The sequence below is a fragment of the Aulonocara sp. 'chitande type north' Nkhata Bay genome, linkage group LG12 (assembly GCF_057382095.1).
Source record: "Aulonocara sp. 'chitande type north' Nkhata Bay isolate Kocher_YH1m ecotype deep benthic linkage group LG12, A_spYH_male_GT1.1, whole genome shotgun sequence".
Classification (NCBI taxonomy): domain Eukaryota; kingdom Metazoa; phylum Chordata; class Actinopteri; order Cichliformes; family Cichlidae; genus Aulonocara; species Aulonocara sp. 'chitande type north' Nkhata Bay.
Window position 1 is genome coordinate 6,613,535 of NC_141355.1, and position 18,065 is coordinate 6,631,599.

The 18,065-nt window shown below is 40.0% G+C and overlaps 1 protein-coding gene across 2 annotated transcripts in view; it reads left to right on the top strand.

Moving 5' to 3' along the window:
* The window catches only part of sema4c (sema domain, immunoglobulin domain (Ig), transmembrane domain (TM) and short cytoplasmic domain, (semaphorin) 4C), a 110,539-nt gene that overhangs the window by 73,900 nt on the left and 18,574 nt on the right, over window positions 1–18,065 (top strand). For both annotated transcript variants that reach the window (XM_086313360.1, XM_086313359.1), the window contains 6 exons: window positions 7,919–7,981; window positions 10,737–10,835; window positions 11,182–11,278; window positions 11,775–11,894; window positions 13,436–13,587; window positions 17,271–17,446. In XM_086313360.1, coding sequence (XP_086169486.1) covers window positions 7,919–7,981; window positions 10,737–10,835; window positions 11,182–11,278; window positions 11,775–11,894; window positions 13,436–13,587; window positions 17,271–17,446 — 707 coding nt within the window. The remainder of the gene's footprint in view (window positions 1–7,918; window positions 7,982–10,736; window positions 10,836–11,181; window positions 11,279–11,774; window positions 11,895–13,435; window positions 13,588–17,270; window positions 17,447–18,065) is intronic.

Sequence of the window (18,065 nt, forward strand, 5' to 3'; positions counted from 1 at the left end):
ATGCTGTACAGATAAAAGTATGATAGATTATAAAGTTGTAAGACTCTTGCTGCTCTTTGCTAATGCTAGCTTATCAGGTAGCATAGCTATCCTTACCAAAGTATATTGATGCTACAGCATTGCACTTCACATTGTACAGAGTAGGTGGTTAACAAAAAGTGTATTAATGGTAACTTTGTCATAAAAATGGTTTTATGACAAAGTTAGCTTTAATATTGGCTGAAGGTCTGGTGATATGTGTGTTTAGCTAGCAGTTATTTTAGTTAAGCTAGCTAGCTAGAAAAAAAGAAGAATTTTAGCTCTATAGATCCCTCAGCTGAGTTAAGCCTTAAAAAATACAATAAAATATCTTCAGACTGGTACAGTCATAAATAAGAGCCATCTTGGCAAATTTTAAAAATGGTCTTTATAAAATTAAAGCTCTAATTATTTTGTAATCATGATTTACAGTTGTTTTGCAAGGTTATTCAACTAGTCTTATTTTGAAATTTGCACACAGCAATGCTGTAAGTAAGCTGCCAGATATTAAGATGATAATGTGTGCAGCTATTGCCTCCAATATTTCACTTCTATCAGCACAAACATATCCACTGTGAATTTGTGGGAGTAGACAGGCACTCGCACACATCCTTGCCCAGGCTTTGGTCTTGTTCCTCAGAGTTCGTGGTGCACTCATTCAGTCTTGTTTTTTTTTTTACCATCCTCGTTTTAATTTGTGGATCTTGTTTTTCTGCAAAGCACTCTGGGGTAAACCTGTTTCTTTAAAGCGCTCTATAAATACCCTTGACTTGACCTGACACGCAAACACTTGCACACAGAGAGATGCTAAACCCTCAAAGGCTCAATCTGGGTTTGCTTTGTTCCCTCAATAATTGGTCCATATTGCGATCAATACAATTACAGCAATGCAATGAAGGTGTAGTGAGCAGCCTGCAGCGGTTTGGGGATTGCTATCTGATTTACTGCTGTAATGAGCAATTATTGGATGCGCACACATACCCACACAGACTGACAGACCCTGGCTCAGCCGCAGGCTGTTTGAGTGAGGGTTATGAGTCTTACAGTAATGATAAGATCACCTGTTGTCATCCCCCAGTGTGCAATGTAGACGGAAGAAGCCAAGTCAGAAAAATAACTGAACAGGGACGAGGGAATAGTCCAGCCCCTCTGTCACCATCTGCCCATCACTATCTCACCCCCTCCTTTCTTTGCTTTAACTGCTTCTCTTTTATTTCTTTGCTGCTGTCTGTCTTTCTTCCCTGGATATTTTCTAGGGATGTTTTTCTCAGCATTTAGACTTTCTCAAGACAAGCAGCTCCCATCTGTGTTTGAAGTGCTTTCTTCTGCATTATTTAGTTATTTTCTTTCCCCGTGATGACTGTGGATTATTTCATTGAATAATTTTCTTTCATGAATTTCAGTCAGTTCCATTTATGGACCAGTTCACCTTGTTCTGGCAATTTAGAGCCCACTTCCACACAGTAAACTTATTACACTGCTCTTAATTTGTGAATAACTGACCCCATTGGTACGTTACATGATGTGACATTTGCAGATCCACACGCCTTTGCTCAAAATAGTTTAACCAATATTTTTCTGTTACTTGCGAACCACTTCTGTTTTCGCGGGTTTGCTAATGGCCAAAGCACCGGTAGCGTTATTTGTGCTGACGTAATGGCCGATAACTACCAGAGCATTTCAAAATGCTGAAACTAAGTGGCCCTGTAATAGTGCTATTTCCCAAAATAAATGGGTTTTTTTGTTGTATTATAACCACACTGTAAAAAAAACTGTAGGATCTTTCGAAAGAAACTTTTTTTTAAGTTGATAAACTTGTCTAAGGCTCTGCTCATATGGTGTGTGTCTTGGACTGTAAAACAGAGCAGGTACTCTGTCATTAAATAGTCTATGATAAACTGCCAGAAATTGCGGCATACAGGATTTTGACTGAATTGGCACAATTTCAAAGGCTATGTGAAAGGAAACCTCGTTGTTCAATTGAATAGAAAGCAGTCTGGTATATTTTTGAATTATGTCTTGAGATCATTATGAGGTGCTTCCACGTGTCATTTAGCCAGTCTTTTGCACCCATGTGATACAGTCAGAATGGACAAACCTAAGCAGTGCATCCAATATTCAATGAGACCACACCTCTCAGACCACATTCAGAGCATGTGGCCAAATTCTTTCTGCACTGTGTACATCAGCGATCCCCAACCTTTTTTGCACCACGGACCGGTTTATGTCCGGCCTTAAAGGTGTCGTGGATAAATACAACAAAATAAAACCAGTACTGGTACAAAAAAATAGAATATTTATTCATAACACACAGGAAAAGACCCAGGGAAACTGAGTTAACGATAAAAATGAGGATGCTAAAAACCGATAAAAATCCTGTAAACCATAAATTTGACACCCGAGCCTCAACTGTCACGCCCCGGTACCAAAGGACTCACGAACCGGTACGGTTGGGGAACGCTGGTCTACATGGATGTGTCCTGGCCAATGTTCCCTCTAATTTTTCATGTGTCTGAGCGAACACACAAACTCCCTGAGCGATCCCTTGGACCACTGTGAGCGACATCAGACGTGTGCACTGTGGTCACGTCACCATCTAATCCATCCAAGTTACATGGTTTATTAAAATAATCAAATTACAGCATTTACATTTCTGTTAGTCTACTTTTAATTAACTGCTTTAGCCCACTTACAATGAAAATGTAAAAAAACCTAGTCATTGACCTGTGCAGTACGTTAACACTATTGGAAGTAAAAATAACTTGAACTTTTGAGCCTAAAATGATGACAGAGGTCAGTAATTTGCACCAGAGGTACACTTCAACTGTGAGAGACAGAATGTGAAAAAAAAATCCATGAATCCACATGGTAGGATTTGTAAAGAATTTATTCGTAAATCAGGGTGGAAAATAAGTATTTGGTCAATAACAAAAATACAACTCAATACTTTGTAACATAACCTTTGTTGGCAATAACAGAGGTCAAACGTTTACTATAGGTCTTTACCAGGTTTGCACACACAGTAGCTGGTATTTTGGCCCATTCCTCCATGCAGATCTTCTCGAGAGCAGTGATGTTTTGGGGCTGTCGCCGAGCAACACGGACTTTCAACTCCCGCCACAGATTTTCTATGGGGTTGAGGTCTGGAGACTGGCTAGGCCACTGCAGGACTTTCAAATGCTTCTTACGGAGCCACTCCTTTGTTGCCCGGGCGGTGTGTTTTGGATCATTGTCATGTTGGAAGACCCAGCCTCGTTTCATCTTCAAAGTTCTCACTGATGGAAGGAGGTTTTGGCTCAAAATCTCACGATACATGGCCCCATTCATTCTGTCCTTAACACGGATCAGTCGTCCTGTCCCCTTGGCAGAAAAACAGCCCCATAGCATGATGTTTCCACCCCCATGCTTCACAGTAGGTATGGTGTTCTTGGGATGCAACTCAGTATTCTTCTTCCTCCAAACACGACGAGTTGAGTTTATACCAAAAAGTTCTACTTTGGTTTCATCTGACCACATGACATTCTCCCAATCCTCTGCTGTATCATCCATGTGCTCTCTGGCAAACTTCAGACGGGCCTGGACATGCACTGGCTTCAGCAGCGGAACACGTCTGGCACTGCGGGATTTGATTCCCTGCCGTTGTAGTGTGTTACTGATGGTGACCTTTGTTACTTTGGTCCCAGCTCTCTGCAGCTCATCCACCAGGTCCCCCCGTGTGGTTCTGGGATCTTTGCTCACCGTTCTCATGATCATTTTGACCCCACGGGATGAGATCTTGCGTGGAGCCCCAGATTGAGGGAGATTATCAGTGGTCTTGTATGTCTTCCATTTTCTGATGATTGCTCCCACAGTTGATTTTTTCACACCAAGCTGCTTGCCTATTGTAGATTCACTCTTCCCAGTCTGGTGCAGGTCTACAATACTTTTCCTGGTGTCCTTCGAAAGCTCTTTGGTCTTGGCCATGGTGGAGTTTGGAGTCTGACTGTTTGAGGCTGTGGACAGGTGTCTTTTTTACAGATGATGAGTTCAAACAGGTAACGAGTGGGGGACAGAAAAGCTTCTTACAGAAGACGTTACAGGTCTGTGAGAGCCAGAGATTTTCCTTGTTTGAGGTGACCAAATACTTATTTTCCACCCTAATTTACGAATAAATTCTTTACAAATCCTACCATGTGAATTCATGGATTTTTTTTTCACATTCTGTCTCTCACAGTTGAAGTGTACCTCTGGTGCAAATTACTGAGCTCTGTCATCATTTTAAGTGGGGGAACTTGCACAATCGGTGGCTGACTAAATACTTTTTTGCCCCACTGTATACACATATATATATATATATATATATATAGATATATATATATATATATATATATATATATATATATATATATATATATATATATATATATATATATATATATAAGCTCTGACTTGTATTATGAGTATGAGGTCTGGTAGCTGCAAAGTTGTTGATTTTTTTAATGCAGCCAATGCGCTTTTAAACAAACATTTCAAACTATTTACAGAACAATCAGCTGTTCTGCATTAAATTTGATGCCACACAAATTATTTGTGCCACTCCAAAAGATAATTTCTGTCCACTATGAGATAAAGGAGAACAACAGCCTGATACCTGCAGTCCTGACAACAGGAGATGTATCACTCCTGTAACACCTGTAACATTCAGCAGTCGCCTCATTGTTCTGACACACACAACAAAACTATTGACTACAATACACACTCACTTCACAAGATTTGCGCTAAATGTCTCAAATCTCTCACATCTCAAAACACCACCGTCACTCCTAAAACTTCCCCCCGTTTCTTAACAACTAGATGCCACGTTGCCATATCATTTTTTTCATTGGTCGACATGGACGAATATGAAAGGGTGGGTTTTTGGTTTTGTTTTTGCTCACAGGCGGAGAGTGCTTTCGAGCATTTTCCTTATAAAACGCTGTTTTTACCGTTTCTTCCCGCAGTAAATATAAACAACGATAAAATTCAGGAAGAAAACCAAACATTGCATATATTTTTATCATAACTCTGGTTTTACGTGGCCTATCAACACAAAATCAAAACTGGTATAAAGTCCACACTTTTTCCATCAATTGTTCCGTCTCTCCTGCTCACATCTCCAATGGTTGTACACGTTGTCATTAACTTTGCTTCACTCCACATCAGCCACGCCGCTTTGCTAGCTAAAACACCAGTGTCGGCACAAACGGACGCTGTCATAGCCTGTCAACCACGTTGATTAGCTGCGTTGATACAAATGTGAATCGCATTATTGGCTGGACTATGGGACAAGGTGGCATCGTTCTAATCCCATACGGGAGCAGCCAGTCACTTACTGACTAACACCGCAAAACAGAATTGTTAAAGTATTAATTTTAATTTCAATTCAGGTTAGATTTTTTTTTTTTGTGCGCAACGCAGATTTTCTGTGCGCAGAGACGTGCACAGCTTAGAGGGAACATTGGTCCTGGCCAAACTGAAGGTTGGTCCTACACAACTCAAACTGTTGACATTGAATCAAAAGCAGGGGCGACAGGATAGGAACAAAAGCTGTTTTGTTTTCTGCAGAAATAATGGCTGTACCACAGCATTAACATCTAGATGACTTTACTGATAACAGATCATTAAAAGCACCCAAATCAACTGCCAGATTTTTTTTTATTATTTTCAATTATGAAACATCACATCCTTCCACCGCTCAGTTCACAGCTGGTCATGTTTTTGCTGGACATCACCGATTTACATGTTTTTGTTATAGTCAGTAAGGCTGTTATAGTTAATGACAGTTATTAACTGACCTTATATCCAAATATCGCCGTTTGTATGCAGCTATTCAACCAAATCTTTAGTTGTCCAATTTTTTTAAATGACTCTCTTGAAGCTGTATCATAGTTTTAAATAAACCAATTCATATTTTAGGATATTATTAGACATTCATTTTGCATAAGGCTGCCGGCCAGCTGTGCAAGGCAAAATAAAACGCTTTGAAGGGAATGATTGTGTAGCCCGCGTGCATATTCACCGACACAGGTTGTAGGACTTATAATAGCACGTCGGTGTGGGCCCGCATCTTAAATGGAGGTAACAGGTCAGTTCCAGTAATGTGCTATGCAGTTGCGGGGGAGGACAGGTTTGGAAAATTTGACCCATGCAGGACACGAGTATTTGGTCTTTGCAGACTGAAATGATGTAAGTTCTACATTTATTTGCATATAGAGTGGGGAAATGAAATCCAATCAAAAGTGGCCACTCAAGACACATGTGGAGATGCATTCTAATGCCAGGTGTGAACTGGTGTGCTTGGAGCTGTCCGCTTTGATCAGATCTCCCAAGATGCATGTTAATGCCAATTCTGAACAGGGTTTTAAAAGCTGCTGCACATCATTAAGGCAGTGCATTAATGTGATTTAGATAGGGTTTGTCTTTATAAGCCATTAGGTATTGGTGCTGAGGGTAGCTAGTACTACCATCTGAATGTATAGTTATTCTAATATTTAATGTGTTAGGGGGAATTGCAAAAAATTCTTGGGATGACTGGTGACTAATGAGGACTGGATAGGAAGCAACACTAAGCTGCTGGACTGGTTCATTTTAGTTGGTCTTTCTTTAGTTAAAGCTGCAGATCCTACAGGTGATATTTCATAGTCACTGATCTTGATGATTATTCACTTATTAAACCTTGACCACTGGAGCTCTATCATCTGCCTAGTGAACACAGAATATTCAATAAGGGCTACTAACACCAAAGTACATTTGTGAAACCAATAAAGAAACATACTTTTTTACCATTAAAAGCCACTATTGCTTTAACTTGTATCTCATTTTTAAACAGCAGTCTATCTATGTGTGTGTTTATATGGCAAAAACCCAGTTTGACTGCTGTTGGTTCAAATCCAGTCGAGTAAATCAGTTTAATTTTGAATATGCTGCTGCTCTCTGCCTGTAATGACTGGTATAATTATTTTTAATGGTGTGGAAACCTCTTAGTAAACAGAGTTCATACTCTGGATTTGTGTCCACAAAGCAAAGTTCAGCCACGTGTTACAGTTTCAAAAAAGTAGCTACTGTAAATAATTACCGACATTTATTTGTTAAACAGTAAGTATGGACGTATAAAGTGTGAAAGAATGTGCATGTTTCCTTTTTTTATTTGCTTCCCCCTTACATTTTTACCAAAAAAATGTACCTTTTGGAGGATAAAAGCCCACAGCTAGACAGGTAGTTTGTACAAGTGCATTAAATTTGAACCTTTTTCAGTCTGTCTTTGATCCTTTAAACAATGCTACAATCATCAGAGAATTGTTCTGCAGTAAGGACCTCACGGCTTCCTACCTAACACAAATCGCGTGTTTGATCGGGCAGGAACACGACTGCCAGGGAAAGAACCCCGTGGCTTTTCTCTGCACCGCCTGGGCAGCTCAGTTGGTGGATTGTTTTAATTAACTTTACTGTATCTTTAGCTCAGAACTAGTGTAATACATCTTTCTGAACTAGGCCTTTCTTAGCATCCAAGTGCATCTACTCTCATTAGTTCTTGGTAGAGATCATCTTTGAGATTTGTACATTTTGAACTATACTGTATTTGTCAAATATACTGCTTTTGTGAGATGGTGGTTGTTGCTATAGTTACTGCAGCTAGTGGTTAAGAATACAGAGCCCAGTGGCTGAGTTAGACAAAATGGCAAAAAAGGAAAGGACTGTTTTTTGCGGTACTGTGTCTCGGTGTGCACCTTATTAGAGACAAATGAGGCAATTTCTTTCCCTATTTACAGCATGCAGTATGTACACAGTATATTACATACAGATAGACAGCACACTTACAGCTATATTACTTGTGGGCAAAAGGCAAATAACATCATTCCATCTGTTTCTTTCCTTTCTCCAGATTGACTGGCCAGCTCCGCAGGACAAGAAGAGGGAATGTGTTGCCAAGGGCAAAAACAACCAGGTAATGTAGAACTCAGTTGACGTGGCTGTTGGGGTTACCTGCCTTGCTCAAGGGCAGCGCAGCAGTAGTTTCTAAGACAATCATTTCTAAGAGCATGAAAACATTACTCACTCCTCTACTCACTCAATTACAGTTTATCAAACCGGTCTGGGATTTCAGACTGGAAAGCTTCCAGTCATTACATTAGCACACAGAGAACGTGCATCTTCCAGACAGGGTCAGCAACTTTTAAGGTGGTTCAGTGTGTGTGTTTTACGTTAAGCAACAAAAGAGATACTGAAGTCTTTCTCCAACAATGATGGAATGTTATGAAAAATTGGTTGCACTGCAAGGCAACCTGCTTTTATATAACCCATTTTACAATTATGTTATAACAAACACAAGTAAATAAAACACATTTTGTTTTTTGTCAAGGGTTGAATAAAAAGATTAACAGTAATCCTGTATCTGTGTGGGAAAGTTACAGTACATGTAAACAGCAGCTGTTTAGCTTAGCCTAACACTAACAGAGGAAGTGGAGGGAAACAGCTGACATGATGCTATCTACTATTGTGTAACTGTGATTTTACATGGGTTATTTCTTACGTTACTAAGCAACCCAGTATATAACATGTCTGTGGTTTATTTCATATGAATTAAGTAGGCAACAAACAGCTAGCGTGTTGGCTAGCTAGCTGTAGAGGAGCTAACAGGTTGTTTCCAGGCTATAAATATGACAAGCTATGCTCACCTCTGGCTGGCCATACCTTTATATTGATGAAGACAGACAGACTGCAAACCACTGTAAAGCAATTTTTGTTGTTCTTGTTGTTGTTTTCAAGAGGGTGGAGTGCTAGCAAGGTAAATTCATCAACTCTATAATTGTACTGCACAGATCCCAGCAAGTGCCTAATAGCCTAGCACACAAAAAATACTAGATTTTCCATTCACCACAACTGGAGCACAGGCAGATCATTTCAATTAAAAATGTAGGAAGGTCATGCTGAAGGGTGCAGCCACCTTTGTCAGCATCCACCTGTTTGTAAAACTGTCCAGACACCTTAAAATGTAAACATTTAAGGCTTTTAGACAACTTAAAAAGGTGTATTAAAAAACAATACTATGTACAGTTGTTATGCAGAAGGAATTACTTTAAAAAGAGCATCAATTTTTGTACCAAACTGACAGATTGTAAGTATTTTTCCATCTGTTATAAAACTGGGCAACCTTGGAGCTATGGAGAAACTTCCAAGTGGCCACTAAAGGAACTGCAGTTTGGGGGTTTTTTTTACTTTTTTTTTTTTATTTGCTTCTTCAGTCCCCAAGGTTTTCCATTATAGCGTTGTCTTCTTACCTATTTCTTAGCAAAAAGCTATTTTTAATACATGTATTTTTTCTTGATATGACATATAAAAGATGTAACACAGTAATCCCAAACAAACCTCAATAGGTCTTTTGGTTTTGAAAATTTTGTTACAATTATATTCAGCACTGTAATAATACTAAAATTCAGCATCCTCCAGTTCTCACCACCAGTTATGGTACATTTGTAAACAGTGTAAATTGGTCCCTGCTAGCTCTGCACTTTAGTCTCAGCAAAAACCTCTCACTGCTTAGGAAGCATGATCTGCAAGAAGTCATGTTAAATATTTTATAGAAGCACACAGCGCTTTTTGAAATAAAGCTAAAGCTTCTCTTGATCATTCGTAACTTTTGATGGGGTTTAAAGGAGTAAGGGCGTAATAGTTCACTGGAGTGCAATAGCAGCAGCAGTAGCACTTCTTTAACTAAAACGGCCTCCAACTGAAGTAAAAAAAAAAAAAAGATATTTTTATATGCTTAGAAATTAGTGCAACTGGAGATTTAAAAAGACCTAATGCATACTCAAACTTTACCTTCTGAAGATCGAAAACTCCTCTTTCCATAGTATGCTGGGCTGTGATGGGGAGAGCTGTAAACATTCCTTTTGTTCTTCATCTTTTATTCTGCTGATCTACTATCTACTATAAAAATATCTCACAGTGCTTTCATGTGTTAATTTACTTACTACGTAGGAATCACCATATGGCATTTAAAAATGCCTGTTGTTACATTTAATTGGTTTTCTTTTTATGTAGCATTGTAGTTTGATGGAGGACTATCTGCCAGACACATCTCATGCTACATCAGCGACCGCATTGAGCTGAAAACCTAAATTTAAAAACATCACATTGCTCATATTACTGCCTCGAGACAGAGATATTGTTTTGAAGCTCGTTGGAGGGCAAGATAAACTTGGTGTACTGATTTATTTACTACAGTAGAATGACTCATGTGTGAGCGTCTGTTTCCATTTCCATTCAAAGAGCTTTATTCTTCGTCACAGTGCAGACAATAACGGGCACTTCCCATGAATGATTCTGATATTTAGACACATATTTTTTAAATGTATCGGCATCTTTCTCATTTACTTTAATGATTCTGTTGTTTCACCACCTTGAGTGTATCCTAAATTGGGCACTGGACTGTCACGTTTATATTGACTGATATCAAAGTAAATCATCAAAGTAAATGTAGGCTGATTTTGCACCTTCTTAATACATGAATTTATCTGGAAGCATTTTCAAGTTTGGTGAGGATCCAGAAGAATTCACAGCAAAGCTTTGGAGTAAAGCTAAATCTCAGAGGATGTGTTAAGTATTCTGAAAGTCTTTGTGGTGGAATAGGTTTCTCCCCTTAGCCGAGGATAAAACTGCTCCGATTGCCTTGAAAATAACTCCTCGTCACTCTCTCACAGACCGAGTGTTTCAACTACATCCGTTTCCTCCAGAGCTACAACCACACGCTCCTCTACACCTGCGGCACCTACGCCTTCCAGCCCAAATGCACTTACGTGGTAAGTACACGTGTAGCTCCGTAGATAGCAAGTCACAGCGAGCCTGTGCTGACAGGTGTCTACTTGAGATTTCTGCCACCTGACCTGAGGCAAAGACCACTGTGTGACAAAATAAAAATAAATGCAATGGAAAATAAGCATCTCAGGCAAAGGTTAGCCCAACGTGTGAAGGCCCGTGCGCGTACACGTGCACGCATATCGTGTGACATTGATGCAACAAGACAACATGGCGAGCTGTGAAGATCTGGTCCTTGCAACGGACAGACAGACCTTGCAGCTGTGCAATGTAGGTCAATACGTACTGATGATCCTCATTATGTGCGTGTGAATCTTTGCACGTTTGCAGAATGCAGATTCTTTTACCCTCAACGCTGCAGCCCTGGAAGATGGGAAGGGAAAATGCCCGTATGATCCCGCCAAGGGGCACACTGGCCTTATAGTGGGTAAGTATAGCCATGTATATATTCATGTGTGAGGAATAGTAGTAAAAGTTTTTGGATCTTTCTGAACGGATTTAGGATTGTTAAAGAATCACTTTATCCCAAAAAGCAAGACAAATCCCATTGACTTCTATTATCAACAAAAACACACAGTCAGCTTCTGTTGTTCCATCTCAGCAGTTTGTATACTGAAGGGAACAGCCCCGCAGTTTTTACAGCTCTAAAAGAAGCATTAAATGTCCATCAAATCTCGACAAACTGCTCATGCAGAATTTCCCATCTGTTTTCTCGCCATACTGTTGCTCTGAGAGTCCAAAAGTCCAGTTTAACTTGCACGCTGCATTCCCTTCACTGCGGACAGCTTCAGTGAACCTACAGGCGCCCATTCACCGTCCTGCATTTGTGTTTCCCAGCTGAACCACTGACCCTCTCCCATTGTAAGCCGGTACAATAGTCACTAAAAAAGAATGAAACTAAAGCTTGCATTTTGTTGGTACAGATAAGGAGCTGTACTCGGCAACACTCAACAACTTCCTGGGTACAGAGCCAGTCATTCTGAGAAACCTGGGCCAACAGCATTACAGCATGAAGAGCGAATACTTGCCTGCTTGGCTCAATGGTAAGATTTTCTTTTTTTTTAATGAACACATAAGGCAAAGAAGAAAGAAATTATGAGCCCAAAGCTGAAGAGGAAAGACAGGGTGGGACGAAAAAGAGAATAGCAGGAGCAAAAGTCTTTTGTCCTGGGAGATTCTCACATGGATCCGGCTGCTGAACGATGCTTCAGATATTTAGCAAATTCTAAATAAATTCTAATATACCAGAAAATATTACATTTTCTGTTAAAAGTCAAGCCATAATCTGTAAATTAAGGCTGTAAATAAAAATGTGGAACAACTGAGGCCAAATATAAAACACAATAAAGATGAACTACACAACAGGTTTCTGCACACTGTTAGTCTGTTAGTCTTGTAGGTAGTTATTTATATATGTGTAAGAAACCCGCTTTTCATCCTGTGTGAATCAATCCCAGCTGCTGTGTTCAGAAGAAAGATGAAGAAAAATGTCAAGTCATGCGTACTTTTGTTTGAATTAAACTATAATATTCAGTCTTTTTCCCCCAAGTTACAACATTACTGACAAATTAAACTTGTATTCCATTTCTTAAAAATCACAATAGAGGGAGATAACATTCACTTCCTTTTAACAGAGTTTCATAAAAAAAAAGAGCAGGAAACATGCAAAAGAACAAGAGAAAGAGAACTGAGTTGCAGGAAATGAAGACCGCGCCTGGGCTGCAGCGAAGGACGTTATCTCTTGAGGGGGGGCTGAGTGGGGGGAGAGGAGCCAGGCACTTGGACAGAATTGAAGAAGAGAGAAGAGGATGAAATCACAGCAGGAAAAAATATGTGATGGAAAGACAGATATGAGGATTGCTGATGAAAAGATTGAGGGACTGATGAGGGGAACGGAGGAGGGAGAGAGGGAAGAGGAACATACAGCTGAGGCAGGGCTTTTGACTGATATGTCCATTCATTATTCATGCTAATACAGAGCTTTTATTAAAAAGCCGACCTGCAAGGAAGCAAGCCTCATCTTAATTTAAGCAATTCTGACCAGCCTAAAAGCATTTAATTGGCCTGGGTTTCAGCTGAGAGTTGTAGTGCACTGTGATGATTTAAAAGGCGGCTTCAGAGGCTTTAATACTGAAAACACCAGTCCATCTGGGGAACCACGGTGTCCTTGCAATTTAAAAAAATACACGTTTGCATAAAAATTGTAGAATTGAAAGCCTCCAGCAGCTCGAGTCCAAAACTGTCTGTATCTGCTGTTGCACATTCAGAACCTAATGAGGAGTACAATCTGAGAAACAGAACGGTGTCTAGAGAAAGTAAAAACGCGCATGCACGCAAACACACGCAAAATGGACCATTAACAAAAAGGTAGAGACACAGAGAGTAAAAATGGCCAAGAAGAAGAAGAGCGATGACAGAAAATGACAGAAGACAAAGAGGTGAGAAAGGGTGTCAGGGAATGAAATAGAGGTGTCAAGCTTTTGTGCTTACACCTGTTTTTGTTGTGATTCAGTCCTGCAGGGCGAGGCTGTCTCCGTGTTTCCATGTAAATATCTGATTCTGATTGTGTGTGTTGCATGTGCAGAGCCTGACTTTGTGGGCTCAGCCCTGGTGAGGGAGAGCAGCGGCAGTAAAGAGGGCGACGACGACAAGATCTACTTCTTCTTTACCGAGCGAGCCATGGAGCTGGATTGCGACACCGAGCCCAACGTGGCCAGGGTGGCTCGCGTCTGCAAGGTAACGCCTGACGCAGCGGATAATCAAAACGGATCCCAGAACAGATTCAATTAAGAATCTCCTAGTAGCGCCTTAACCTGGCACCTGTGGGCGTTTATTAATTGGGAAAAACACAAACTCATTCAAACAGTAATCAATCTGTAAGTGCACAGGGAAGGATTTGACTGCAGAATTGTAGTTTCATGCACACTTGACTGGAAATCAGCTGTTTTCCATTTTCTCCAGCTGTTTTGGCAGCTGTTTCTGAGCACTTAATAATGTGAGGCAGCACTTGCTAACAGTTACAGGCTTCAGCTGGAGGCGCCCATATAAGGAAGCAACCAACAGAATTGATTGAAATGATAAACAGCATATAGAGTAAATACATCGACTATGCAGAGTTTTCCTTATAGGTACAAATTGGAAAGTAAGTCTCTCCTGGTTGTTCACTCAGATGCATTAGCAACTCGCCACTCCTCCTAGCAAAGCAGTGATGAAAGATTTATACCTCCACAATACCCTTAACCCAACCTTGTCAAATAAAGAGTAGTGGTCAAATCTCATCAATGACTCCACAGCAGCTCATGTTGTCATTGGTGCAGCATTTAAACTGATAATTAATTATGATTAAATTTATGTAATAAAACCTGTTCACATTGATTTTGTCATTAGTTGCCTTTACCAAGGACTATACTCACAAACTACAATGAGCCTGAAGGTAACAGCGCATGGATCAGTGTTAGATAATATCTAACACTGATCCATGTTAGCATATATTATATTGCTAACATTAGCTAATTAGCGCTTGTCTTTGCTTTGATAATGAAGAATTTCTTGTCACAGTGTCACAGAATTAGTGACTCAGATAGACCACTTTCTCGGGTATATATCTGCAACTGCTCATTAATGACAATTATCTAGTCAGCTAGTCACATTGGAGCAATTCAGCGCATTCAGGCATGTTGGCATGGCCGAGACGACCTGCTGAAGTTCAATTTGAGCATCAGAATGGAGAAGAAGGATGATTTAGGTAACTCTAAGCATGGCGTGGTTGCTGCAGTGGTTGCTGGTCTGAGCATGTCCATCCCTTTACGACCACAGTGTCTCAAAATCCAAATGGCCACCTTTGGGATGTGGTGGAGATTCTCATCATGGATGTGCAGCCGAAAACTTTGCAGCAACTGTGTGATGCTGTCGTGTCAACAAAGAATGTTTCCAGTATCTTGTCGTTGAAGAGTTAGGGCAGTTCTGAGTGCAGAAGGGGCTCCAACCAAGTACTACTAAGGTATAACTAATAGAGTATCTGGAGAATAAGTATTTGGCTGCCTGTTTTTTTTTTTATATGCTTTCATCCCGATGGCGCTGTGTTTGTATCACAAGACCTAAACATTATAAAAGAAGAAGTGAGTCAGAACTGCCTTTGTAATGACTAAAAACCAGAGTGGATGCTGTATGAAGATCACAAGTGCCCAGATTTTGCAGTTTGTTCACATATCTGTTTATCTTCTAGAACTGCTTTCACAACACAAAACTGAGCGCACACAAATGAGTAGCGAGATAACGTGGGAACCACATCTGTTTACTTAAATGAACTTTTTCTTTAGAGGCTTAAAAGCTCAGTAGCAATCATAAAACCTCCAGCTCAAGCATCAAGAGCACATTTAGTCAATGCCAAACCTCCCAAGCAACCGGCATACAAGTTTGAATTAAACAGCATTGCTCTGTTCATGTGCATTTGAAGTTTTCATGATCATATGAACATGTTCTGCTATAAAAATACTGAAAAAACCCACAACGTCTGCACAAAGCCAGCTGTCGCGTGTTTTTGTAACAAGAGCAACAGAACTTCAGCTCACTGCCAGTTTACTAACAATGTGCTACACCGAGACAGTTGCACTGACATAGATGTATTTGGTAATTAATGCATTAATTTGCTTAATGAATGGCCTCATTAGGACAACTGATTAGGTTTGATACACCACAGTGATTATGGCCAGACACAGACAGAGGTGATTTCTGCTATGAGGCGAGTCGACGAGAGTTGAGACGTTCAGTTACCGTTACAGAAGTAGAGTGTCACGTTACACTTACTTATGCTGCCATGTAATCTTAGCATCTTTTAAACCAGGCAAACTATAAAAGCTGGAGACAGATTGCTAATAGTCGATGGAGATGTATGTAATTTAGTGTTGAATATATGCCTTGGTTTATGGGAAGCGCCCTTTAATGTCTGCGAGGATGAACAATAAAGCTCTCTGAATGAAATCAGAAACAGATGCTGTTACATGATGTGTACTACAGCAATGAATAATTCAGCACATTCTGCTTATACCCCTATTACAGCAGGAGCACAATATCTATGTCTCATTGCTATAAAATGAGCATTTTTGTGTTTTCCTTTTTCTTTTTTTCACATCTGCAATCACTGAGGACAATAAAAATGAGAGGAATGAGGCAAATGCGTCTCTTTTGTGTCCACAGAGCAATACAGAAATAGACCGCTCGTCAATATAGATTCCATTTTTATTGTAAAAGTTAATATTGTTAGTGCCTTTATCTTCAATTTTCTCGGGTAGACCTGAACGTCTCAGGCTATAAAAGCTCTTTCAGATCCTTTTTTCAACATGACAGAAGCTCAGTCAGCCAACTGATGCGAAAAAAATTTCGTATGTATATTCAGAGTAATTACAGTGTATTTACTCGGATGATATTTGGCTTTTGTGGGGTGAAGGCGAGGCCAATGAAATGCAGAATTCGTGGCAGCCTAACAGGAAGGAGAGAGAGAGGCCAGCCAGCTCAAAGCGAGCCACACAATACTTTGTCACGGTAGAGTTTTGGTGTGTCTAAGAACTAAAACGTATTCAGTGTTGTGTGTGTAACAGTGGGCACCATTTGGTAACCATGGCGATACTTCTACATTCAGCATGTGACTGTGGGGCTTTTACCCGGATAAGAAAGCAGAGGGCTGCTGTGTTGGTATCCTCTGTTAAGATCGTTAAATAGACACAGTAATCATCCCACAGTATTTCCACTGCTTCTGCAGACTTGTTATTAATTATCATGTACAATCGCTTAATAACAATCAATAGGAGTCGTTTCTTGATAAGCTGCATACAGGGAGTGCTATACTAAAGTAAAGAAGTAAAGTTTAGTATTTAAAACTAAAATTCAAGAATATATATATTTTTTATTTCAAACAGTTAAAAAAAACAACTCTTTGGTTTTAATCAGCTACTTGATTAAATATCAAGTGGAAACTGAAAAATCCTCTCTGAACATGTTTTAAAACGATTAAAAATAAAGTACTCTCTTTCATCGGATCAGGTCAGATCGAGTCTTTTAATCTTTGAATCTTTGAATCTTTGAATTTCTATTAAGAAAAGAAATGCCATTGTCGGTGTACGTGCACTGAAGTTTTCACATCACATCAGCTGGATCTGAACTAGGCAAAGCAAGTATGCTGTCACAAAGTGACTGCAGTGCTTAGTCTTCTTAAAACGAGATTAAATGTTTCTTGCTTCAGAAAACGAATATGAAATCCGTCCACTGGTCCCAAACCTTGCTGTTATTCGTATTAAGTCGTATTTATGTTTATATTAAAGTGTTACTGAATGCAAACGGTGGGTTAAAAAAATAAGCATTAAAAAAATCCTAAAATAATAATCGTTAGTCATAAATAAGATTTGATTTGTGCTCTCTCTCAGGGCGATCTGGGTGGAACCAGGACCCTGCAGAAGAAGTGGACCACCTTCCAGAAAGCCCGGCTGGAGTGCTCCCTCCCAGAGCGTCACGTCTATTTCAACAACCTGAGAGCCGTCTTCACCCTGCCGGGGCAGGACTGGCGGGGGACCACCTTCTACGGCATCTTCCACGCTCAGTGGTAAGTCGGAACGACAGCGGTGCAAAAGAGACCGCAGACATCACTTTGTTTCAAACTAAAACCCAAATAGATGTAAGTTAATTGCCACATATGCTATCAGCTGTCATCTGCCAACCTGTCAGCCTCTTACTCAAACCAATGGTCACTCTGAGAGGATGGCTCTAATTATGTACTTTGCGTGATTAGGTATTTCCTGCGTAATGAGGCCTTTAGCTGACATTAATGTGAGTTACTTTGAGAGAATACGAGTTGAGTGTCCCTGAAAATGTTTTACTGCTTTTATTAGAGATTAAACGTCTCGTGGTTTTAATTTAGCTTTGAACAATGGTGGGTGCATTTTCCAAACATATTACATCAGCTTGTCGAGCATTCATTTTCACGGCAAGACAAAGGTCTTTAAAATCATGCATGACTCCAAAGTGATCGGTCCAATCAAAGTATTTATATATCTTGTTTTAGCAACTGCTTTATTTTATAGGAGCAGAAATCCACCCTGAGTAAATCAGATGTCTCGTGAACACACCGTGCTGTTGTCCACTCGCTGCTGTTCCATTTCAAACACAGTGGGATGAAAATTAAGTCATTTTGAGCGCAATAATTAAACTACAAACTGTTAATT